This window comes from Meleagris gallopavo, chromosome 1, assembly GCF_905368555.1.
Source record: "Meleagris gallopavo chromosome 1, MGAL_WU_HG_1.1, whole genome shotgun sequence".
NCBI lineage: Eukaryota > Metazoa > Chordata > Aves > Galliformes > Phasianidae > Meleagris > Meleagris gallopavo.
Window position 1 is genome coordinate 184,280,598 of NC_139404.1, and position 22,672 is coordinate 184,303,269.

The following is a 22,672-nucleotide window of genomic DNA, read 5'->3' on the forward strand; positions in this document are numbered from 1 at the left end:
CCAATACCCGTACAGCAACACTCTCCTGCACCAATGCCTTTAGTACTCCCACTGTCCCGGACCCACTGCCACCACAATGACCCAGGCTGTAGAAATGATGATTTTATTAATGTCATGATTGCTAGAAAATGAAGGTGATGATCTGGGGGAGGTTGGTGTCCACCCAGTAGAAGACGTTGTTGTCATCGCAGGTGCCTTCAGTGCCACCTTTGGTCACCATTTGACACACAGGCTGCCAGATGGACAGAAGTGCTTCATGGAAATCACTCTGTTCCCGTGGAAGCTGAGGCCGTTTGTCCCGTTCCCTGGAAATGACATGGCATGAGCGCAGAGAAAGGCTCGTTTTGCAGAGAATCACCCAGCAGGGCTCTGATTCCTGTGCCGCTTTTCCAGCCTCACAGGACAGCTTGGGGCAGCCCGTGGGGCTCACCGCCTCTCTGGCAGGCCCGTTTTGCATGGGAGTCTCCGGCTGGGTGTCAGCCCTACGGCCGGGCAAGTCTCAGGGGAGAGCTGATGGACCTCTGGAGGTCTGCTTTTCTTGGAAGCGCTCACAGACCAGACCTTTGCGGTTCCCTGCTCCCCACCCGCAGTCCCTTCCGTGCAGTATGAATCTCGATCGCTTACCTGTGCCTAGTGTCTTCACAATGCTCTCAGGAGCCGGTGGGCAACCCTGATCAGGCGAGACGTACACCAGTTTCCCAAAGAACCGATCAAGATCATAACTTCCGGGTATTGCATAAGGACGTCCCAGAGGTGGTGCAGGGTGTCAGGCAGACTGAAGGCCTTTTGCTCAGTGCGTGGGGACTGCTGCTTTGGGTCCTCTGGAGCAACAGACTCGCTGACCCTGGACGGGACCCATTTGGGGTGTGGAGAAAGGCCAGTCCAGAAGGGCCAGTTGGAGGCACGGCGCTCAGCATTGATGTGTGGCCTCTCCTCAGGACGCACAAGTTTTTGATCTCCATTTCCAGGACAGGTGTTTAGTCCAATCCAGCAGAGCCAGTTGGAGGTCTGTCTGTTGGTGTCAACCGGGCTCTGCTCCTCATGAAGGACCTTGTTTTTCTTCCCATCCTCAATCTTGGCGGAGCTGGTGGTTTGTTCAAACCAGAAGAGCCATTTGGAGGGCCGGCTCTTGGACTTAACCAGGATCTGCTCCTTGGGGAGGACCTGTTCTTTTTTCCGGTCCTCCACCCTGGTGGAGCAGGATGTTAGTCCAAACCAGCAGAGCCAGCTGGAGGTCCGAACCGGGATCTGCTCCTTGTGAAAGACCTGGTCTTTCTTCGCGTCCCCAGTCTTGGTGGAGCTGGATGTTAGTCCAAGCCAGCAGAGCCAGTTGGAGGGCTGGCTGTTGGACTCAACAGGACGCTGCTCCTCATGAAGGACCTGGTCTTTCTTCCCGTTCTTGGTGTTAGTGGAGCAGGTGTTTAGTCCAAACCAGCAGAGCCAGTTGGAGGGCTGGCTGTTGGACTCAACAGGACGCTGCTCCTCATGAAGGACCTGGTCTTTCTTCCCGTTCTTGGTGTTAGTGGAGCAGGTGTTTAGTCCAAACCAGCAGAGCCAGCTGGAGGGCTGGCTCTCAGACTCAACCAGACGCTGCTCCTTGGTAAGGACCTGGTCTTTCTTCGTGTCCTCATTCTTTGTGGAGCAGGATGTCAGTCCAAACCAGCAGAGCCAGTTGGAGGGCTGGCTCTTGGACTCAATGGGACGCTGCTCCTCATGAAGGACCTGGTCTTTCTTCGTGTCCTCGTTCTTTGTGGAGCAGGTTGTTAGTCCGAACCAGCAGAGCCAGTTGGAGGGCTGGCTCTTGGACTCAACAGGACGCTGCTTCTCATGAAGGACCTGGTCTTTCTTCGCGTCCTCAGTCTTGGTGGAGCAGGATGTTAGTCCAAGCCAGCAGAGCCAGTTGGAGGGCTGGCTCTTGGACTCAACAGGACGCTGCTTCTCATGAAGGACCTGGTCTTTCTTCACGTCCTCAGACTTGGTGGAGCAGGATGTTAGTCCAAGCCAGCAGAGCCAGTTGGAGGTCTGGCTCTTGGACTCAATCCGACTCTGCTGCTTGGGAAGGACCTGCTCTTTCTTCCCATGCTCGGTCTTGGTGGAGCAGGCGGGAAGGCCAAACCAGCAGAGCCAGTTGGAGGGCTGGCTCTTGGTCTCAAAGGGACGCTGCTTTTCGTGAAGGAGCTGGTTTTTCTTCACGTCCTCAGGCTTGGTGGAGCAGGTGTTTAGTCCAAATGAGCATAGCCAGGTGGAGGGCTGGCCCTTGTTCTCAAGCGGGCTCTGCTCCTTGTGAAGGACCTGGCTTTTGTTTCCGTCCTCCATCTTGGTGGAGGAGCTGGGTAGGCCAAACCAGCAGAGCCAGTTGGAGGGCTGGCTCTTGGTCTCAATCGGTCTGTGCTCGTTGTGAAGGACGTGGCTTTTGTTCCCATCCTCAATCTTGATGGGGCAGGTGGTTAGACCAAGCCGGGAGAGCCAGCTGGAGGGCTGGCACTTGGTCTCTAAGGGATGCTGCTCCTCGGAAAGGAGCAGCTTTTTGTCCCAATTCCAGGCCCAGCTGAGACAGCTGGCAAAGTCAGGAATTGGAGACATGAAGGCAAGTAAGATCAGGAAGAGATTCAGGGTGACCTTCATCCTGTTCTCTCCCACGGACCACTCTCAGCACACGAAGTGGCTGTCACCCAGAGCAGAGCTCCAGCAGTGACCACCAGGACGGAGCGACTGCCCCAAGTGTCTGAGCTGGGGGAGGCTGCCAGCGTGGCTTAATACTGAAGTCATGCTCCGCCCTGTGATGTCACAATGCCTTTCCCGGTGCGGGTGCAGCCGTGCACCCAGCTTGGGGCTGGGGACCCTACCCCCAAATCCCACCTCCCTGTTCCACCTCCCCTTTTTCCAATCCGCCTGCACTCTGTAATTTTCATGAGCACATGAGGTCATAGAATCACAGAATCATAGAGCGTCCTGGGTTGACAAGGCCCACAGTGCTCACCTAGTTTCAACCTCCTGCTACATGCAAGGGCGCCAGCCACCAGAGCAGGTTGCCCAGAGCCACATCCAGCCTGACCTTGAATGCCTCCAGGGGTGGGGCATCCACAGCCTCCTTGGGCAACCTGTTCCAGTGTGTCACCTCCCTCTGAGTGAAAAACTTTCCCCTACTATCTAACCTAAACCTCTCCTGTCTTAGTTTAAAGCCATTCCCCCTTGTGCTATCACTATCCACCCTCGTAAACAGACGTAAACGGAGGTCAGGTGCTCCTCTCCCATCCTTTTGACCCCTTCAGTCCAACAGCAATGATTATGGGATTAATTTCCTTTAATTCTATGTAGGCAAGAAAATAAAAGAATATCTGATAGTACAGAGCAAGAGATTTGAACCTTTGCTTTTACAGCTCCCGTAGCAGTGTCTCTGTTTGTCCTCTCCTCCTCAGCAACACAGTGTTCTCCCTGACGCAGAATCACAGAATTGTAGGGGCTGGAAGGGACCTCTTGAGATGATCGAGTCCAAGCCCTGTGCCAAAGCAGGCTCCGTAGACCAGGTTGCACAGGTTGGCGTCCAGGCAGGTCTTGAACATCTCCAGACAAGGAGACTCCACAGCCTACCTTGGCAGGAGTTCCAGTGCCCTGTCACCCTCACCGTGAAGACGTTCTTCTGCACGTTTGTGCAGAACTTCCTATTTTGGCCGTTTCCCGTTGTCCTATCACCACGCACGGCTGGAAAGAGCTAGGCCTTGTTCCTTTGCCTCCGTCACCTTAGATAGAGGCATTGATCAGATCCCCTCTGCGTCTTCTTTTCTCAAGGCTGAACAGGTCGCTCAGCCTTTCCTCATAAGAGAGGTGCTCCAGGCCCTTGATCATCTTCGTGGCCCTCCGCTGGACTCTTTCCAGGAGATCCCGACCTTTTTTTGTACCAGGGAGCCCCGAACCGGACGCAGTACTCCGGGTGAGGCCTGACCAGGGCAGAAAGGAGGGAGAGGATCACCTGCCTTGACCTGCTGGCCACGCTCCTTTGAATGCCCTGTAGGATCCCATTGGCCTTCTTGGCCACCAGGGCACCCTGCTGGCCCATGGCCAACCTGTTGTCCACCTGGACCTCCAGGTTGCGCACTGCAGAGCTCCTGTCCAGCAGGTCGTGTCCCAACCTGTACTGATACTTGCAGATATGCCTTTTTGATCCTTCCTCCTTAACACCAGGTAAGTGGGAGGGGAGAACAAAGTAGACAAATGGGAGTTGAGCTCATGGGAGGGTGATGGAACCATTGTATCCAGTTGGTCTGACGCCATGCTGTCACTCAGTGGAGGACTCTCTGCTTATCAAATCAACACAACTCAAACATTGTGGCTTACAAACATAGAAATTCAGATTATGGGCACCTTACAGTCAATGTAGCAGTTTGTCACTGCAGGCTACTTTGCAGTTAATTTTGGTCATTTGGCTTATTTTTTTTCCTTTTATACGTAACATTCCCTTAATCAGTTTGGATTACATTAAGTATTACAAGAAAAAAAGAAAAAAAAAAAGAGAAAAGAAAAATCTCATAAGAAGTTATAGACTCACTTGAAAAATATCTACTGTATCACGTTCATCTAAGCCCTTAATACTATCTGTCATTTCTCCATCCCTGCACCTATTTTGGGTAATCTTTTGTGTGTTTATTCTCTCTGTTTAATCAATCTAATTCATACATATTCAGTAGATTAAATTCAGCAACAATTATTCCCAGTGTCATTTCTAATATGTCCCCAGGTTCCATCTCAAGAATTGTGTTAAATTCATCGAATAATAATGAAAATTAGAAACTTCTTCCTCAGTTGTTTCTCCGAAAGGATCTCTCTGAATAATGTAAAGTCATGGGCACACAATGTTTCTTCAGAGATTTAAAAAATGCTCTGTTTTCACATTAGCAGAAATGACTTGAGCATTTTTCAGCAATGACAATATCGTCTTGTAATAATATCTACTAAAGGATAAGATGGCCAAATTCACGGATGGTATAAACTGCATCACTCAGCCAAAGTTTTAGTACTATAAGCACCTGTGCTTCTCTCATAAAGTATTTTTTTTAATACTGCACATTTTATTATTACTCGGTGTCGGTGATTCAAGTGAAGGTCAGAAAATATGAGCATATGGTGAATGGATACAAATTAACTATAGCCAAAATAATCTTTTGCAGAGTAGACCTACATTTATCTTTTGGGTATTGTGGCTACTTTAAAAAAGAAGTGAGTGTGCATTGATGTTCATACACTGCTATTTAGTTGAAGTTCATGAATTACGCAGTTTTAAAAGCAAATCCCTTAAAGATCTGAAAAGCCACTTGTTGATTGCCAAATAGATCACTGTAGCACAGATTCCTTGCATGCAATCTGTCTGACAAAAACATGAGATTTTTCTTAAGATGGCAGCAAACCCAAAACAGATAATGACATTGACTGATTCACAGGATGCAATGAGTAGAAATGTTCTTGCAAAGACAATACAAAGAAATGTACTGGTGACAAAGAGCACAGCTGTGTGGGGACAGTCTGGGATTTGAGAACTCCGGTTTTGCCTCATCACCCCATGACATCAGACATGCTGACATGCTGCTGTGCAAGCATCAGGCTGATGGTGATGGGCTTACCTTCCCAAGGGTCATGAGTCAGCTCTGTCTCTACATGCCTTGAAGGCCTCATTAGAGCCCTCCAGGTCCTGCACATGGACAAATTGGAATCCTTCTTTGCCCTTGGGCATCCCAAGCTTGCCTTTGGGCAAGAGAGGAGGAGCTGAAATGCAAGGATGGGAAATGGTGGGCTAATTAGAAGGTGCTCCTACATGCCCACCCAAGGCACTGTGCACATGTAGAGGGATCTCTGCAGCTGAGAGGGAGGAGGTGTGGGATCAGCATCTGAGGTTCAGTGGGGCAATCTGGGCCCTCACCGGAAAGGCATTATGTTATACATAGCCAGTGGTTCTGAAGGTAAATTAAGTCTGTATCTTCACTATTAGCATAGCTTATTAGCAACTCTCTTTGCCTCAGTTTCTGGTTTGCACAAAAGGGGCAGCACTGCTTCTCTGTCTCACCACATGGCATGAAGGACTCTGCTACCAAGGGAAGAGACACCATGCAAGTACAACAGGTGAGAAAGTGCAGATATTGTAGAAGCCATGGGATGATGAATGTGAAAATACAGCTAGGAGACCAGATTCCCTTATAGGGAAACTTATTACATTTAACTTGGGGCTCTAAGATTTCTGCAGAAAGTTTTGTGTAAGATGAAAGCTGTGATTAGGGGGGTCTTCCAATATTTAACCCCCAGATACTACTTTATTTTTATATATATATGTCTTCTGTTAAATTAAGCTCAGTGCATCTAGACATATGGTGATGCGATCTGTACAATTATACTGATAAGGTCACATACTTAACTGGCAAGAACTGGCAACAGTGTTACTAACTTCAAAGAAGTTGTGTCAATCTTACCAGTGAGAGAAAAGCACTCTCATTAACACAGAGGGAACGAGGAAAGTGATGAGAGAATAATTTCACAGGAAATAATTAACTTTGGTTATAACAGAGTAATTCTAATGGAGACAGACAGTTAGAGAGGGAAGAAGAAAAATAACATTAATCTGCTATTAACCTTAGCTGTGATCAGACCAGTTCAGCTGTATTGTAAGGTGATGAAGCTTTGCAAGTTTATTAGGTGCTGACGCAACCTCCTATGTGATGGAAGACAAAGAAAAATTAACACTGCAATTACTGACATCATAATGGCTTACGCAAACACACCTGTCTTTACAGTTACCCCCTCTTCTTCTTCCCACTTCCAAACTATTTTTTTTTAATATTCATGTACAGCATAGGTCAATCTCATTTTCTCAGGCTGGAAATATCTCCATCCATGTTTTTTAAGAGCTGAAGATGGCTGTTACCCTGGGAGCAAATACTGGCTGCAGGCTGCACTTCTAACTTCCAGATCATAAAGAGATAAGAGAAAATGTTCATACAATAATGTGAAGATACACCATTCAAGCCAGGAAAAGTGCCTGACCTAAGATGACAATACGGGCATACTCACAATAATGAAAGAAAAGATAAAAATGTTGATCTTAGCAATATCTGCTTTGATATGTCTGCTGGTGATATCTGTTCTGATCCCAGCAGGTCTACTTTGTCCAAAATGATCGGCACAATTAGTACCTCTGACTGCTGGGCAATTCAACATACAAGTTACTTGATCGATTAAAAAACAGTAGCAAATCAAAAGAAACCAAAAGTCATTACCCCCCCCACCTTAAGCTTTCCCCTCACCTGGCCTAACATCACAGCTTTACTTTCCTTCCTGGAAGCTCCTGGCACATCCACAGGGTTCTACATGAACACCACACTCGCAGGCTCCGTCTCTCAGCATCCATAACTCACAAACCTAATTTCCCTTGCCAGAGATCAGGCTTGGGCCACAAGCAATTACTGTAACATAAGGGCATTCACTGCTATTATCGTAATAACATGTGGTGGGATATGACAAGTATCCATAGACATGTGCATGTGTTTAACAGGATTGTGAATCAATATTTACGGTGCAGAGTTTCACCCAAAAATCTCAGTTATGCTTGTCATTAATAATAGTTATATCAAGAGTATTTGTCTACCTGCAAGTGAATGCAATGGTCCAAATTACAAACTAGTGAAGGAACAGAACAACCTATGGAAAAGACAGATGGTTTCTTGACCAGTTCTGACTGGTTAAGACTTCTGGAAATGCATGAACAGAGAAATCAGACTGACAGACAGAAGGTGACAGCCAGAGTTATGAATATGATAGAGGTCTGCTTTCCTGATGTTTTTGAAAATGACATGACAGTTGTAACATACAACAAGATCAATTTATGGACTAGTAGCAAAATTCCTGCTGCCCCAGAATCTTTAATGAGGCAGGGCAGGAGGGAGTTATTTTCCATTAGGGAAATGTCGAAGAGATTCAGCATGGGACTGCGACAGGCAATGGACTGAGGGCTCCTAACATCTGTGGGGAAATTCCTCCCCACTGGCATGATATTAACCCAAGGTCTGTGCTTCCCTGCTTTGTTCTCCTGTCAGGTAATAACCTTTTCTTTGAGCAAACACAGACTCATGGGCTCATGCCATGCTACTGCCTTTCGGACTTATAAGTCTCTATTGAATCAAGTAGGGAGCTCAGGTTAAAAAATGTTTATTAAGTAAGCGAGGACACAATAGACCAGTCAAGTCAATGGGAATTCTCACAAAGCTTCTTAATGTGAAAGAGGGAAAAAAGGTCATCATGGAGATCTAAAGAAAGGTTAAAATTTCTATATGCCACGTTTAAATCTGCTGATTATTAAAAAAATGACATTTATGAGCAGTATTGTATCTGTGAATGCAATTTTAAAAGAGGCACTTGATATCAGAGCCATCCAGAAAGCTCAACTGTATTCAGCTGTTCAGGAATCAAAACCCACTGCTAGCAGAAATCAAGTCTGTTCAGCAGAGGTGGTAAAGTCGGATTTATTATTTTATTAATAGCAGCATTACTGTAGTCTCAACTAAGGTGACACAGCTCACACCTTCATCCCCTCCACAGATAACACAGAGCGTGGAGGAAATCACAGCCATGGAAGAAGGAAGAGATGAGTGAGCTGAGCCCAAGCTTTCTCCTTTTTTTAATGGAATCAATGGTGTGGCACTAGATTACAGTACTTAATCTAAAATAGTTTTTTATTCCTCTTCAACCTATGATTTTAGAAGTGATGTTGCTCTTTCTTCTTGTTTGCCTATGAATACATGAGTGTACATGGATGTCTGTGAATGCTGAGATGTCTGAAAAATCAATAGCTTGCATTTTCAGAGCCCATTTGTTCTGCAGACTTTATATGGTGGTCAAATTTTCAGAACAATCACATGAGGTCAGAAAATATTTCCAGTTGAGGGAAAAAAAAAAAAAAAAAAAAAAATAGAAAAAAGAAAAGCAGTGAGTTTAAATGACTCATTCAAAATCAAAAGAAGAGTCTGCGTCACTGCTGAGCTGCAGGAGTTAATTGAGAATGTGCTCTGGGGAGCAAATATGCACTGACAAGCAGATGGACTTGATGATTTACATCCTTTCCTCCCTGTTATTTTTTTTTTCCTAATTATTATTATTATTACTATTACTATTGTTGTTATGACAAGTTCCTTGAGGCAGCAACTTTGTCAAATATGTTGTACAGTGCCTGGTAGGTTGCTTAGGTCCCACTAACTGCAACATCTTTGGATCTTTGATTTGCAAGCTGCTAACCCCAAGCTCAAACAACCAGAAATATGCTGTCAAGTAAAGAATGAGCCATCCCAAAGTAGAAATTAAAGCTTCTAAAATACTTAGAAGCTCAGTTTTTAATAGTTAGCATATAATAAAGAAGTCATTAAGAGTTATACTTTAAATAATATTGAGAGGTGAAAGAAAAGAGAGTAGATCATTTAGTATGTGTTGATATAACATAAATTACAGAAAGTGGAAGCTAGCTAATGCGCTAAGGGAATTACATTTTAAAAATCTGTGTTAGTTATGGATAGTTACAGATCAGTTATGATATATTGGGCTGGACTGTGCAACTGTTAGAGAACTGAGTATTTGTATAAAGCTGGATTTAAAATAAAATAAAATGAAAGCCAACTGTATCCTGGGCTGCATCCAAAGCAGTGTGGCCAGCAGGGCAAGGGAGGTGATCCTGCCCCTCTGCTCTGTGCTGTGAGGCCTCACCTTGAGCACGGTGTCCAGGAATCCTCAGTACAGGAGAGACATGGAACAGCTAGAGCACATACAGAGGAGGGCTACAAAAACGATCCAAAGGATGGAACACCTCTCCTATTAGGACAGGCTGAGAGAGCTGAGGCTGTTCAGCCTGGAGAAGAGAAGGCTGCAGGGAGACCTGAGAGCAGCCCTTCAGTATCTAAGGGGAGTTGCAGGAATGAAGAAGACAGGCTCTTTATCAGGGTCTGTTGTGGTAGGACAAGGGGAAATGGTTTCAAGATCAAAGAAGATAGATTTAGGGTGAATATAAGAAAAAAGTTTTTTACAGTGAGGGTGGTGAGGCACTGGAACAGGCTGACCAGAGATGTAGTTGATGCCTCATCCCTGAAAACTTTGAAAGTGAGGCTGGATCAGGACCTGGGCAGTCTGATCTAGCTGCAGATGTCCCTGTTCATTGCAGGGGAGTTGGACTAGTTGACCTTTACACGTCCCTTCCAACTCAAATGATTCTATGATTTTGTAACAGAATAGAGAATGAAGTCTTCAAATTCACCATTAATTTAAGAGATTTACAGTCAATGGTTGCTTCCATCACAAAGTTTCATGTGATATTGGACACGTCAGCTGAGTTGGAGAGGGTCTGGGGATACCTGATCAGGTCTAGTGTGTAGCATCCCTGTTATGGCAAGAAGGTTGGAACGAGATGATCTTTAAGGTTCTTTCCAAGCCAAGCTTTTCTACATTTCTGTGATTCTATGCTTCTATGAATGCCAATGAGCATGACACAATCTGCGCAGCTGTTGCACAACACATGGAGCTGCTGAACATGACACTTCACCAACTGTGTGCAGGAGATACCACCAGGCACACTGCAGAAGGATCTTCCAGCAGGGAGGGAGGTGATTTCCCAATTTGATCACAGTAGCACCTAATGTGTCGTGGAGGGAGATGGCAGCTTAGAATACAATTAAACAAACAAACAAGCAAATAGAACAACCCCCCCTAGACACAAAACTACAACCAAGCAACCCAAAAACTACTGGTCTTCATTTACAAGTTGTCTTAAGATCTCATTTCATGGGATATTTTAAAAGAGTTTAATAGCATAAACACCATCAACTGCAATCTCAGGCAGGTCCTCCAGTAATGCAGAAGAGCTCTAAAATTACAGAGGAAGAATTAAGAATAGGTGTTCAAGAATGAACATATGAAGTTGTCTATTCTTGAAGAACAGACTTCTTTAAAAAGTAGCATGAAATGCTTCCTACACAGTAAGAAACTACATTTAGTTTGATACTACTGCTCCAAAGTCCCCTAGAAATGTCATCAAGAAATTATTTTGTTTCATCTTCTCAGATGGTCTGGTGTTTTATATGTAGGAAGTTTTAAATGCCCCTTGCTTTATGGAACCAATAAATATTAGTCTTTCCATTGACCAAAGGCAGATTGAGTTTAAAACCAAAAGATCTGAACGTCTGCATGCAGCAGGGACTAAGTTGCTTTAGCTTCCATTCATTATCAATATGGTCCTTGTCATAACTCAAAGTACAGCATGAATGTCAATAATTGGACTATTAAAATGACTGAAATGTTCTTCCCAGAGCAAGATGTGTCCCTCTGAAATGTTATCTACCACAAAAACCCAGCAGGACTTAAAACAAAACCCTGGAATATTTAACATTTTTTCTTCCTCTGCTGGAAAAAAAGCAACAACATGGAATCACTTGGGCCTTGGAGAGAAAGCATTTATCGCAGAGTTCCAAGAATGTTCTCCTGAGTATAGAATACAAAAGCAGATGTAAAAATCAGGAGGTATGAGGGAGGGTGAGGTCCAGGATTTATATGGCATGGCAAATGTGGCATTCACCTCCAGCAGGATCTTATGCTGTTTCAGTAAGTGCAAAGAAAGAAAAGCCTTTAGAGGGGTGTTATCTTCCTTAGCATTCATATCAAATAAAACCTAACACTTACTACTCCCAAATTAGCTTATGTAAATATTAATATTACTTCAGTCTGAAAACATCCCGTCTCTGCCAAATCTTGATGTGACAGTTCAGAGACAACTTCCAGAAGCTGAGAATTGCTCCTCTGAAATGATATATTGACCTCCATGCACAGTTTCTAACCCCACTAGTGCAAGGTGCTTTAAAGCCTCAGCAAATACTGTTTTGGGGTCTGTCTTTGTTAAACATGGCCAGCAAGAGCCAAAGCCAGGTGTAAACAACATTCTCAGACAGACCAGCATGAATGTAGAGTAATCTCATAAACATCAACAGAATCGCTGTGTGTGAGAGCTAAGTTTGGTTTGAAGGCTGAAGAGAACTTTATTGGGTTTGTCCAATATATGTGGAACTCTAAAAAAAAAAGAATGTAGTGGTTTGAATTAAAATTCATTATTTTCTTCAGAGCACAAAAACTAATAAATCAATGCAGTAAATTATCACTGTGCTGTTCTGTGAAATTAACACCCATATACGTGAAATAAAAGAAGAATTTACGGCTCTAATCAATCATTTTTTTATAACTCCATCACATGTTTTATTTACCTTCTTCCACAAGCTTCTCACCCTGAAATAACTCACCAAGCTGGGAGCTGCCATGGCATCCCATGGGCTCAGTCCCTCTGCCTGCCTGGTCCCTGGCTGCAGCCCCAAATCCCAGCCCCCACCAGTGCTGCTCCTCCAACTGCAGGAGCTAAATGCAGAGATCAAGTCCTCCCCTGCACAAAAGTCAAGGTAAGAAGGGAAAGCCCAAGCTCTATATCAACCCCACCAGGTGTTAGCTTGACCCTGATGGCAAGCAGGCAGTGTGCCAGACAGTGAGAACTCTTCCATCACTGCTGGCTGCAAGATGTCACTGAGAAACAGAAGCACAGAAATCACTATGCCTTTCCCTGCAGTAATGTAACCAAGAGAGTCATTCTCAGACATTTGAAAAACACTTTAACCACCCCTTCACCCGTCACAAAATATGTATGGCAATACCCCTTGCCCAGTAAAACTAAAGAAAAATCCTTATTTGCCAAATTGGACCCTGAGCTGTAGAAGTAGGCTCCACCAGGCTGCAGAACAAGGCTCCCTTGTTCAGGAGCGTGGGTGATTTATGATTTCACACGTACTCATGTGCGGCATTATTCACTTAGTGCTTGTACCTATGAATATCAGCTCACAAGATAAAAGCACGCTCTGAGACGCAGAATGATGCTTGGCCATGTGCTAGGAAAGAAAACAGAGGTGAGAAAACAAAGACCTTCCCATGAGATGACAGCAGTTAGTTGCACACAGGAGGGCTGTCTGCATCCCCATTCTAACTAACCCCACCCACAGACACATGGCTCAGATCCCAAACAACCTCTATAAACCCCAAACATGATCTAGCAGAGCCCCAAAGGCCCATCTGCACCCACAGCAGAGGTAGGATGCTGGGTGGTGTGCTGGTCTTGCTTTCACAGCTCTGGCACACCCTGGCTCCTAGGGGAGCAACTCTTTGCTGTATGTGGGGCAGCCTCACCTCAAGCACTTGGTGCAGTTTTGGGCACCCAAATATAGAAGGGGCATAAAGCTATTAGAGGAAGTTCAAAGGAGGGCTGCAAAGTGTCGAAAGGGTAAAAGACATATAAGGAGTGGCTGAGGTCCCCTGGTTTGTGCAACTCCAAGCAGAGCAGGCTGAGGGGAGGCCTGCAGATCCTCACAGGGAGCGGAGGGGCAGCCCTGAGCTCTGCTCCCTGCTCCCAAGAGAACGGCACAGAGCTGCATCAGGTGGGGGTGAGGGAAAGGTTCTGCACCAGAGGGCCGTGGGCACAGCACCGAGCTGCTAGTGTTCAAGGAGTGATTGGACAATGCTCTTTGATGTGGACCCATGACTCAATGACCCTTCCAACTCAGGACATTCTATGATTCCATGATTTACCAAACAAGTCCAAATACACGCTGTTTACTTGCAGTCCATCATACTTAAAATATCCATCCAGAGTTGGGCCAGTCTATAATCGTGGAATGGTTTGGGTTGGAAGGGACCTTTAAGATCAACCAGTTCCAACCCTCTGCTATAGGCAGGGACACCTCCTTCTAGACCAGGTTGCTCACAGTCCCATCCAGCCTGACCGTGAAAGCTTCCAGGGAGAGGACATCCACAACCTCACTGGGCAAACTGTTCCAGTGTCTCACCACTCTCACAACAAAGGATTTCTTCCTGAAATCTAGTCTATATCTACCCTCTTCCAGTTTAAACCCATTTCCCTTTGGTCTGTCACTATCTATTCTTATAAAAAGTCCCTCCTCAGCTTTCACTAGCCCTTCAGGTACCGGAAGCCTGCTCTGCTCCCCAGAGCCTTCTGTTCTCCAGGCTGATGAGTCCCAACTCTCTCAGCCTGTCCCCATAGGAGAGGTGCTCCAGCCCTCTGATCATCTTTGTGGCCCTCCTCTGGACCTGCTCCAACAGCTCTATGCCCTTCTTGTGTTGGGGGCCCAAGAACTGTATGTAACAATAATGTAGGAAGTTACAGGTTTTCTACTAAAAACTAAAGAAGGTTTCTTGTACCTACAGACAAAGCATACAAAGAGTACAGGAGGAGAAATAGATCTGATTGCCATAAAAGCACCCACATGCTTCAGAACTTCCTCTCTCCAGTTGAGGCCAACTTCTCCTGCATCCCAGAAAAGGACATAAAAATTTTGTGTCAAGGCCTTCATGCTGCCTGTAGACACAGTGAGTCACAGCAGAAAGGCGTCAGTTTGCTGGCGCTGTTTGAACTCTCAAACCAACAAAGAAAATAAAACAAATGACTGCTTTCTAACAAATGACTGCTCTCACTCAACCCACACTCCCTTCCATCATCACATATTTGGGTTCACATTAAACCTTTTAATCTTGATTATACAGCACATTGCCACATTTACGGCTGCTGTGCAAAGTGCTCCATGAGTTATAGTGTCACCGAGTCCCAGCAAGCACGCTGAGCCGGCACTCCACAAATCTCTTCTGCATGTGCAAAGTCACCGATATAAATGACCAGAGCCTAAATCATTGCATTAGCGAAGGTAATGCCCTGCAGGAAAGTCTTGGCTGGAGATTTTGGGGACATTTTCTAGGCAAACCCATCAGCCTTTTGTTTGTGGGACGCCAGCTTCCTGTTGGGAGGAAGGCTCTAAGCTGAGCACGGGGAGGGCAGAACTCGCCATGCTTCAGTACTTCACAAGGGAAGACAAACTCCTTCTGTTCAAGCAACAGAACTCTTTTTTGGGACAAGGAGCTTCAGAGTGCACACACTTCATCAGCCTGATCAAAGGGAAAATAAACAAGAGAGAAGGGGCAGCCTTGGCAGCTCGCACTGCTCTGTGTTTGGCACCAAGTGGGCTGCATGGAAGGGGATGATTTATTCCCTCATGCAGTCAGGCACTGGCTGGGAGCCTCACCTAATCCAATGGGGCCGGTTTGCCCAAACAGTAAAATGTTAACCGTGATGATGCCTTTTAGTTCTCAGAAAGCAATTTTCTCAGCACAAAATGAAGATGAACCATCCTCAGCATTAACTGCAGTTCAAGAGGGTGATGCTCTTGGTCTGGTACAATCTGCTCCAGCATGGGAAGGAGCAACCCCACACCCTGTGCCGCTGGAAGCTGCCAGCATCGAGCACCCACCTCTGGTATGTGACACTGAAATCCAAAGCTGTGTGGATAAGTGGAGTTGTGCTGAGCAGGATGCTCTGCAATAGGAGCTGATGGCAGGAATGTGCATGCATTAAACGTAGCAGAGTCCTAACTCTGCTATTTTCTCCATATGGGATTTCTAGGGCTGGGGGAGGAAGGGAAAGGATGCAGATGGAAGAGCCATCTTTGACCATTTCAAGTGTTAAAAATAAGTGAGATATGTGCCTTAGGGCTCACCAGATTGAACAAAGTGAATACACATGCTCTACGATTTCTTCACCTGGGCTTGTGCCTGAATGATCCCGACCCCTTCTTATGCTACGCACTGCATTAGGCTTGCCCAGCCAAATGGTGAAAAGTTCTTTCATGAATATAATTTTCTTACACCACAGTATACATATTCCCTTTCAGGTGTATTCCCTTTGTTTCTCTAGCCACTTAGAAATTTGCAACAGATATAAATAAACTTGGAAAAAAAGAAGTCAAAACCTCAGACCAAAACCAGGAGCATGAGAACTGCATCGATCCTCTGAGCTACTTTGACACAAATCAGCCTACTCCCCTTGGCTCTTCAGCTCCAGCCCACACAATTAGGTCAGACAGCCTCCCCATATAGACCACAAGCAAGGCAGATAGTAGATTGAGGCAAATGCTGGAATGAGGACTGCTGGTGGTCAAACACAAGCAGGCATCCAATGGAGCACCCATGACATTGGATGACATCTGCATCCTCACCTGAACAGCCCAAGGAAAGCAATGAGGGCACGGTGATGCCCAGGGTTGTTCCAGCATAGTGGGGCTGGGACAGCCAACCACAGCCCCATAGATTTTTTTTAAGGTCAAAAGAATTTTTAGATCATCTGCATTGTCTTTTTATATGAAACAACCTGTTCAGTTGCATCTGGCTGCTGTAACACACAGCCTAATTACAGATGCTTGTCAAGAGTGCTGCCACTCACTTCAGCAGAGCCACACCACATTACAAAGCATGAGGCTCTGCTTCACAGTATACAACAGCTTGAATCTGCCTCCCAGCACTGCTCAGCAAAGTCTCATCCCTACAGACACAGAAAAGAGGCCACAGCCAGCAGCTATTCAGTGACCTACAGAAGAGTGATCACTGCAGCAGCATCAGCTGCCATGTGCTCATTTACAAGTGCACAGGAAAATGCTTTAGGCACATAACTAAGAAGAAAACACAGCTTAAGAAAGCAATGCAACGCCAACAGATCCTGAAGGGGAGCAAGCACATAAACAACTAAATAGCATTTCCTGACCACCATAAAGCAGAAGGATTTTGTTACCTGTTTTGGGATTGATTACAAAGAAATTCTGGGGATTTCCACTTGTAATCCGGTAAGCCAGTTTTTCATTAGCGCTGGAGTCAGGGTCCTGGGCTTGGATCTGAATGACAGATACATCCTTTGGGGAGTTTTCCATGACGGATGGGTAATAGATGGGTTCAGAAGTGAGCGGGGCATTGTCATTCACATCCTCCACCTCGATGTAGACTTCGATGGTAGCGTAGAGCGGGACAACACCGTGGTCAGTGGCATACACTGTCAGCCAGTAGGATTTGGTTGTCTCCCGGTCAAGGACATCTGCTGTGTAGATAACTCCTGTGAAAAAACAGCAAGCAGAGGATCTCAGGAATAGGATCAATGAAAAACCACATCTGTTTTGATTTGTCTGTTTGACAGAAATGTATGCAGATTTTTTAATGCTTCAACCTTACAAAACTAAATATGTGCATATAAAGAATCTCAGCCATTGATTCCTGAAACCTGCTCAATATCTTGGCCTTTTGCACAGTGAACAATGGTTCTTCGTAAATGTCCTAATGTCACAACCAGTTCCATGCTGGGGCTGCAGCTGAGTAACAGAAGCAATGCCTTCCTTTTCTGCAGGCAATGCAAGCCTGTACAAGCCTTGATAGGGAATGAGCTCGCCATTGGCTATAAACTGTGCAAAGAAATATGGAGGAAACCAGAGTTCTATGATCCGTGCTAGCAATTAATGTGTCTTTTTTGCCTTATTTTATTTTTTTTAAGAATCAGACTGCTCTGCAATTTTCTATGAAGTCTTAGAGAGGCTTTAGGGACCCCATAATAGGCACAGATGATGCTTCAGAACCCCCAGCCTGCAACAGCACCCAGCAGAGAGGGCTCTGGGAGCTGCTTAGCAGTGCAGGGTGCGGGATGCTGGAAACCTTTCTTGATGCACTATCTGCAGTTCAGCTGTAATTCATCTGCATTACTCCTCAGCTCCTGTCCAACAACTTATGCATCAAATCTGGCTTTTTAAAAACTAGCAATTATTCCATTTATGACACTGGATGCAGCCATGACCTTTGGTTTAAAAGCCAACTGGAAAGTCTATTACGTTTCTTGAAGAGAAGCCATGAAAATGTCTGCCCTGTAATCATGAGCTATCAGGAGATGGAATGGATTTGATAGCCTGATAAAGCTTTGGACACCTAGTGATCGAAACAGTCCTGGAGAAAACCTCCCTCAGCAGAACTCATCTTATGGTCAAAGTTACTAGTGATCTTACTGCATCACTGGTATGAGGGGCAGCAGCAAGAGGCAGAGAAGGTAACTTTCATCCTCGGGGAGTACCGCTCCCATCATGAGACAGAAGACAGAAGGGATGCTGTCAGTTCCTAGGAGTCAGGCTCCAGCTCCTGATGTCCCCACTGAAATCTGCTGGACAGGAGGCAGCACAGGGCCACTGAACAATCTACTTGTGTTCATCTTCTAGGATACACTTTTTTTTTCCTATATATTTTTTTTTCAAGTTTAGATTTTTTCTACTAAGCTTTTAACAGTAGTTTGAATTAGCGGTTATTTTCCTACAGCTTTATCAACTATACAGAGAGAAAGGAAGAATGAACAGTGCCAGTTCAAGCCACATATGGGCTTAGGTCTTTTTCCAAAACACCAGGTCAGAGTTATATTATTCACCCAACAAAGGTGAGCAACATAGCACTGTAGGATAAAGGCAGAGTATTCTAAATATTCTTGTCAGTAGCCGGCTGTGCTACATAATGACTTTCTGTAGAAACATGGGTGAAATATGTAGTGAACTGTGATGAAAATGCCTACAAGTCCAGAAGAGAAATTACATCGCAAGGATGAGAAGAGCCTATAATAAACAACATCTTGTGGAAATAAATAAATAAATCCACGTGGGCAAAAAGTGAGGCCAAAAGAGATGAACACTGCTGCTTCTTGAGATGTTGATTTATTCAGATGACAAGAAGAATTATTTTAGATCTTTAAACACAAATTGAAATGAGTGGGGTTTTCCCCCAGTGAGAGCAAGGAAGGTTTTAGCAGATTAACCTCTGTTTATGAAGCTGAATTGCACCAAAATTGAGATGCTAATAAATCTATCTTCTGAGTTTTTCCTTCATTTTATGACTCCTGGCAACAATTCCTTTCCATTTGTGTATTTCAGACAGATAGGATCATGAAACAAGTGTTAGCAGCTGCCAACAGGGCTGCTACACTGATTCTTCCTTTTACTTTTGATTTATTAAAAGGTCTCAGATATAGATTAATTTCTTTTGCTCAATATGTCTTGTCATTTCACCTGTCAACACATAGCAGCTTGATAAATAAAGAAGAAAGTCTTCTCTCCCTTTCAGGATCTCCAGGCGGGGATCCTGTGTCACCCCTGGGAGCACCTTTCCCTTCCACTCGAATGACCTGCACAGAGTTTGTCCATGCTGCCTTCCTGCATGTGGCTGTAGTTCACACCCACAAGAATGCACACAAGAGTATTTAACCCATATATATGGGTGACACCTTCCAAATAGATGGTCAAATTTTATCTTCAGATGAGGGGTGAACTCTGAAGACTAATGGCAACAATTAATTATTATCACTGTTTCTTCATCATTATGGCATGAAAGGAAAAATGCTAACAGTGCTAGTGTCTGAGCTGCAAAACACTGCTTGGGGCTCTCCATGGGTTGGTCTTGGGGTACCTCAGGTTAGCTGAGTGAAAGTGTAAGAAAAGATAAGAATATCTCTGGGTAAGACCACAAAATGAGGAAGCTCAGGAGACCTCACTGCTCTCTACAACTCCTTGAAAGGAGGCTGTGGTGAGATAGAGGTCGGCCTCTTCTTTCAGGTAACAGCAATCAGGTGAGAGGTAATGGCCTAAAGTTGTGCCAGAAGAGGTTCATGTTGAGTACCACTCAGCAAGAGTGGTGAGGCACTGGTACAGGCTGCCCAGGGAGGTGGTGCAGTCACCATCCCTGGAGGCGCTCAGGAACCATGGAGATGTGGCACTGAGAGATGTGGCATGGGGAGGTGGGCTGACAGTTGGACTAGAGATGACCTTAGCGGTCTTTTCTAACCTTTTCTAACCTTATGATACTCTAAGTAAATTAAAAAAAACAAACAAACAAACAAACAAACAAACAAAAAAAAACCTCCCTATTTTAAAGGTTTTTGATATTAATAGATAGTAAAAAAGAAGAGAGGCTTTTTTTTTTTTTTTTCAGGTAAAGAAGGACAGAAAAGAAGAAAAGCTTTGGAATGTTTTTTATGAACTGTTTTTGTGGTTCACTCATCCCAGCTGCCTGTTAATTTGAAGAGAAACATGACTAAGGCAACGACACCCGAGCTAAACAAAGCAAGAAGAGGCATCAGCAGAGATCCTGAAAATTTCAAAGTAATTAAAAAAGAAGTTCACAATTTTGCAGACGCAAACCAGGCAGAAAAACAGATGCTGCTGTCCATCGGGACACCACATCACAGAGGCAATACTGCCATTCTACACAGGGCAGCTGAAATCCAAGTAAGCAGGCTCTATGCCAGCTCTTTACATCCCCCTCAGAGAGAACTGCCTCATTTTACAGCATCCCTGAAGGACTGAAGCCAGCACTTCCTTGGGCTCCTGGCACCCTCGGAAATAAACCAGCAATCAATCAGGCCAGCGGTGCCGTGGGTACGCTCTCAGTCGCATTCCTCGCAATCCATTTGTCCTACGCAATCTGCAAAGCACCACGTGTGTTATGAGCACTGTAAGCGAAAAATAACAACAGAGCGCACTAATCTCTTATTAAAATCCTGTGCACATTTATATGTAAATGAAGTGCAACCCTCAGGCTGAGCAATGTGCCAGCAACGCAAAGGTTGTGTGGTTGTTTCTCTTAAATGCTTGTCTTCCCTCTTTTCTCAGGAAAATAATGGGATAATGTTTCCTGCATGGCTCCTGCAAATGGCATGCAATGAGAGGCTGCATTGTGATGGGCAAGGGCAAAAATAAAAAAGGCAATGAGAAGCTAGTGGCTATTCAAGTAGCCCAAAATCAGCAAACCGGACTTCCTTCCTGCCTCTCCCACTGACTTGATGACCATCTTTCAGCAGGCCACTTCAAAGGACACAGGCCACACAAAATTCACCTGAAAGTTATGCATTTACTACTGTCACAAGAAACAAAAGAGGCTCTTAAAGCAAAAGGGGATTAAAGAAAACCATTCTTTCTTTCCTCACTTCTTTTTGCTCCCTGCCTGTTTGCCTTACACATCTGGCATGCTCTGTGTGCAGGCTGCATGATGAATGGAGCTGCCACAGCCCTGCAAGGGAGTGCTTACGGGGCTGTCCGTGCAGGTGTTTACATAGGTGCCCACTGCCATGGGTATCTGCTCCGTACATACATTCCTCCCAAAAGTCACATCATCCTTCAGGAATACCCCCAATAGTGCAAGCACTGTAAGGAGTTGAATTCTCTTTTTCTGAAGGCAAGATAAAAAGACAACTTGGTGATCTGTAATAAGTCAGGCAGGGAAAAGACAGAGGAGAGTAACGAGGTTCTTTAATCTAGCTGAAAAAATCAAATTAAGGTCTGATGGTTGGAAGCTGATGTCAGAAAAAGGAGAGTGCAAATTTGCACTGGGCACCTGGCAGCAGCACCTGCATGCTGGAGGTAGGCCAGAGACTCCCACCATTCGGCACCTTTGTGTAGGACAAGACGGTATCACCTACTTTCCTGCCCACATCATTGGCCAAGATGCAAAACATATTTTAGTGTATGATTTTGCTGACTTGACTCAAGTGCCTGTGTCACAGAAGTTGTCAGTGTAAGTAGTCATAATCTCACGGTTTCAGCAAATGATGGACAAGGAAGGCTTCTGAGCTGTTAAACAGGAAGATGGGAAGTATTAGCTACTCTTCTCAAAATGTTGCTGTATATGCAGCATTCTAAGAAAATGTTGGGGACAGTGGCAATAATAATGTTAATCATTCTGCTAATCAGGAAAGCTGAGAAAGGACTTTTCATTGGAGAGTGTAGTGATAAAACAAGGGCTAACAGCTTTAAAATATAAGAGGGCAGATGTAGTTTGATATTAGGAAGAAATTCTTTACCCAGAAGCAGTGATGCTCCATACCTAGAGGTGCTCAAGGACAGGTTGGATGAGCTCTGGGCAACCTGAGCTGGTGGGGCAACCAGCCCATGGCAGGGGTTGGGGCTGGGTGGGCTATAAGATTGCTTTCAACCCAAACCATTCAGTGATTCTGTGACTAAGAGTGATGCTCGATTCAGCTTATGACAGCTACAAATTCATCATCACTATGTGCAGGACCATTTAGCTTGTGCCATGTAAAGTGCATCCAAAAGTTATTTCCAGAGCTCCAAGCATGCATCTCCTTCCTTCAGCTTTAAAACAAAAGGGGCTCCATGCAAAACATCCACAAAGTTTATTCTATTCTGTCCACCAATTGAAATGAATGAATGCCGATAAGGAAGTGTTCAGGACTCTGTTTCATCACTCGAATTCAAAGGAAGAAAGGCAAAATCACTGATTTTGAAATACCACTAATTATTCACAACCTTCATCAAAGACTCTGCCAGTCTCCTGGCAGTAAAACAGCACCTTGTTTGTCATTGAGCCACCACCCAATGATCCTCACTTGCATTTCCTTGTTGGCAAAGAAACAAGCAAAGAAATGGAGCTCTAAAAGAAAAAAGTTCATAATGACATCTTTTTCAAGCTTTCCAAAGGGGGAGAAAGGGTTCACTGAGGTGCTCATGCCTGCCCAAGATGTGCAGGAGTCTTGCAGCAGTCTCTGAATGCCAGATTCCTCACACTGAGCGAACATGCCATTTCTGAAGGATGCAGAACAGAAAGCTAATGTTGGCAGAAGTTGTAAAATTATGCAAGCCCTTAATTCATTGACCTGACAAACATAAAATCAACCCAAAAAGCATGATTTGTAGGCAGAAATTACACTTTCAATTAAGAAAGAAAATTTATGACTTAAAGAAGGCTAACATTACGCCTAATG

General features: G+C 44.8%; 2 protein-coding genes across 10 annotated transcripts in view; both read right to left on the reverse strand.

Annotated features, from left to right (window-relative positions):
- Nucleotides 1-22,672, reverse strand: part of FAT3 (FAT atypical cadherin 3) — a 451,950-nt gene that overhangs the window by 212,316 nt on the left and 216,962 nt on the right. For all 9 annotated transcript variants that reach the window (XM_085216394.1, XM_085216393.1, XM_085216390.1 and 6 more), the window contains one exon: nt 16,676-16,990. In XM_085216394.1, the coding sequence (XP_085072520.1) occupies nt 16,676-16,990 (315 nt within the window). The remainder of the gene's footprint in view (nt 1-16,675; nt 16,991-22,672) is intronic.
- LOC146545823 (uncharacterized) lies at nt 88-16,668 on the reverse strand. The gene is made up of 2 exons (XM_085216396.1): nt 625-16,668; nt 88-305 (listed from the first exon to the last, which is right to left on the reverse strand). Exon 1 carries the CDS (start codon nt 2,623-2,625, stop codon nt 640-642), a length of 1,986 nt encoding a protein of 661 aa, XP_085072522.1. The 5' UTR covers nt 2,626-16,668; the 3' UTR covers nt 88-305; nt 625-639.

Excerpts from the sequence above, each read along its gene's own strand:
- LOC146545823 (XM_085216396.1), bottom strand. The coding sequence starts at position 2,625 with ATGAAGGTCACCCTGAATCTCTTCCTGATCTTACTTGCCTTCATGTCT.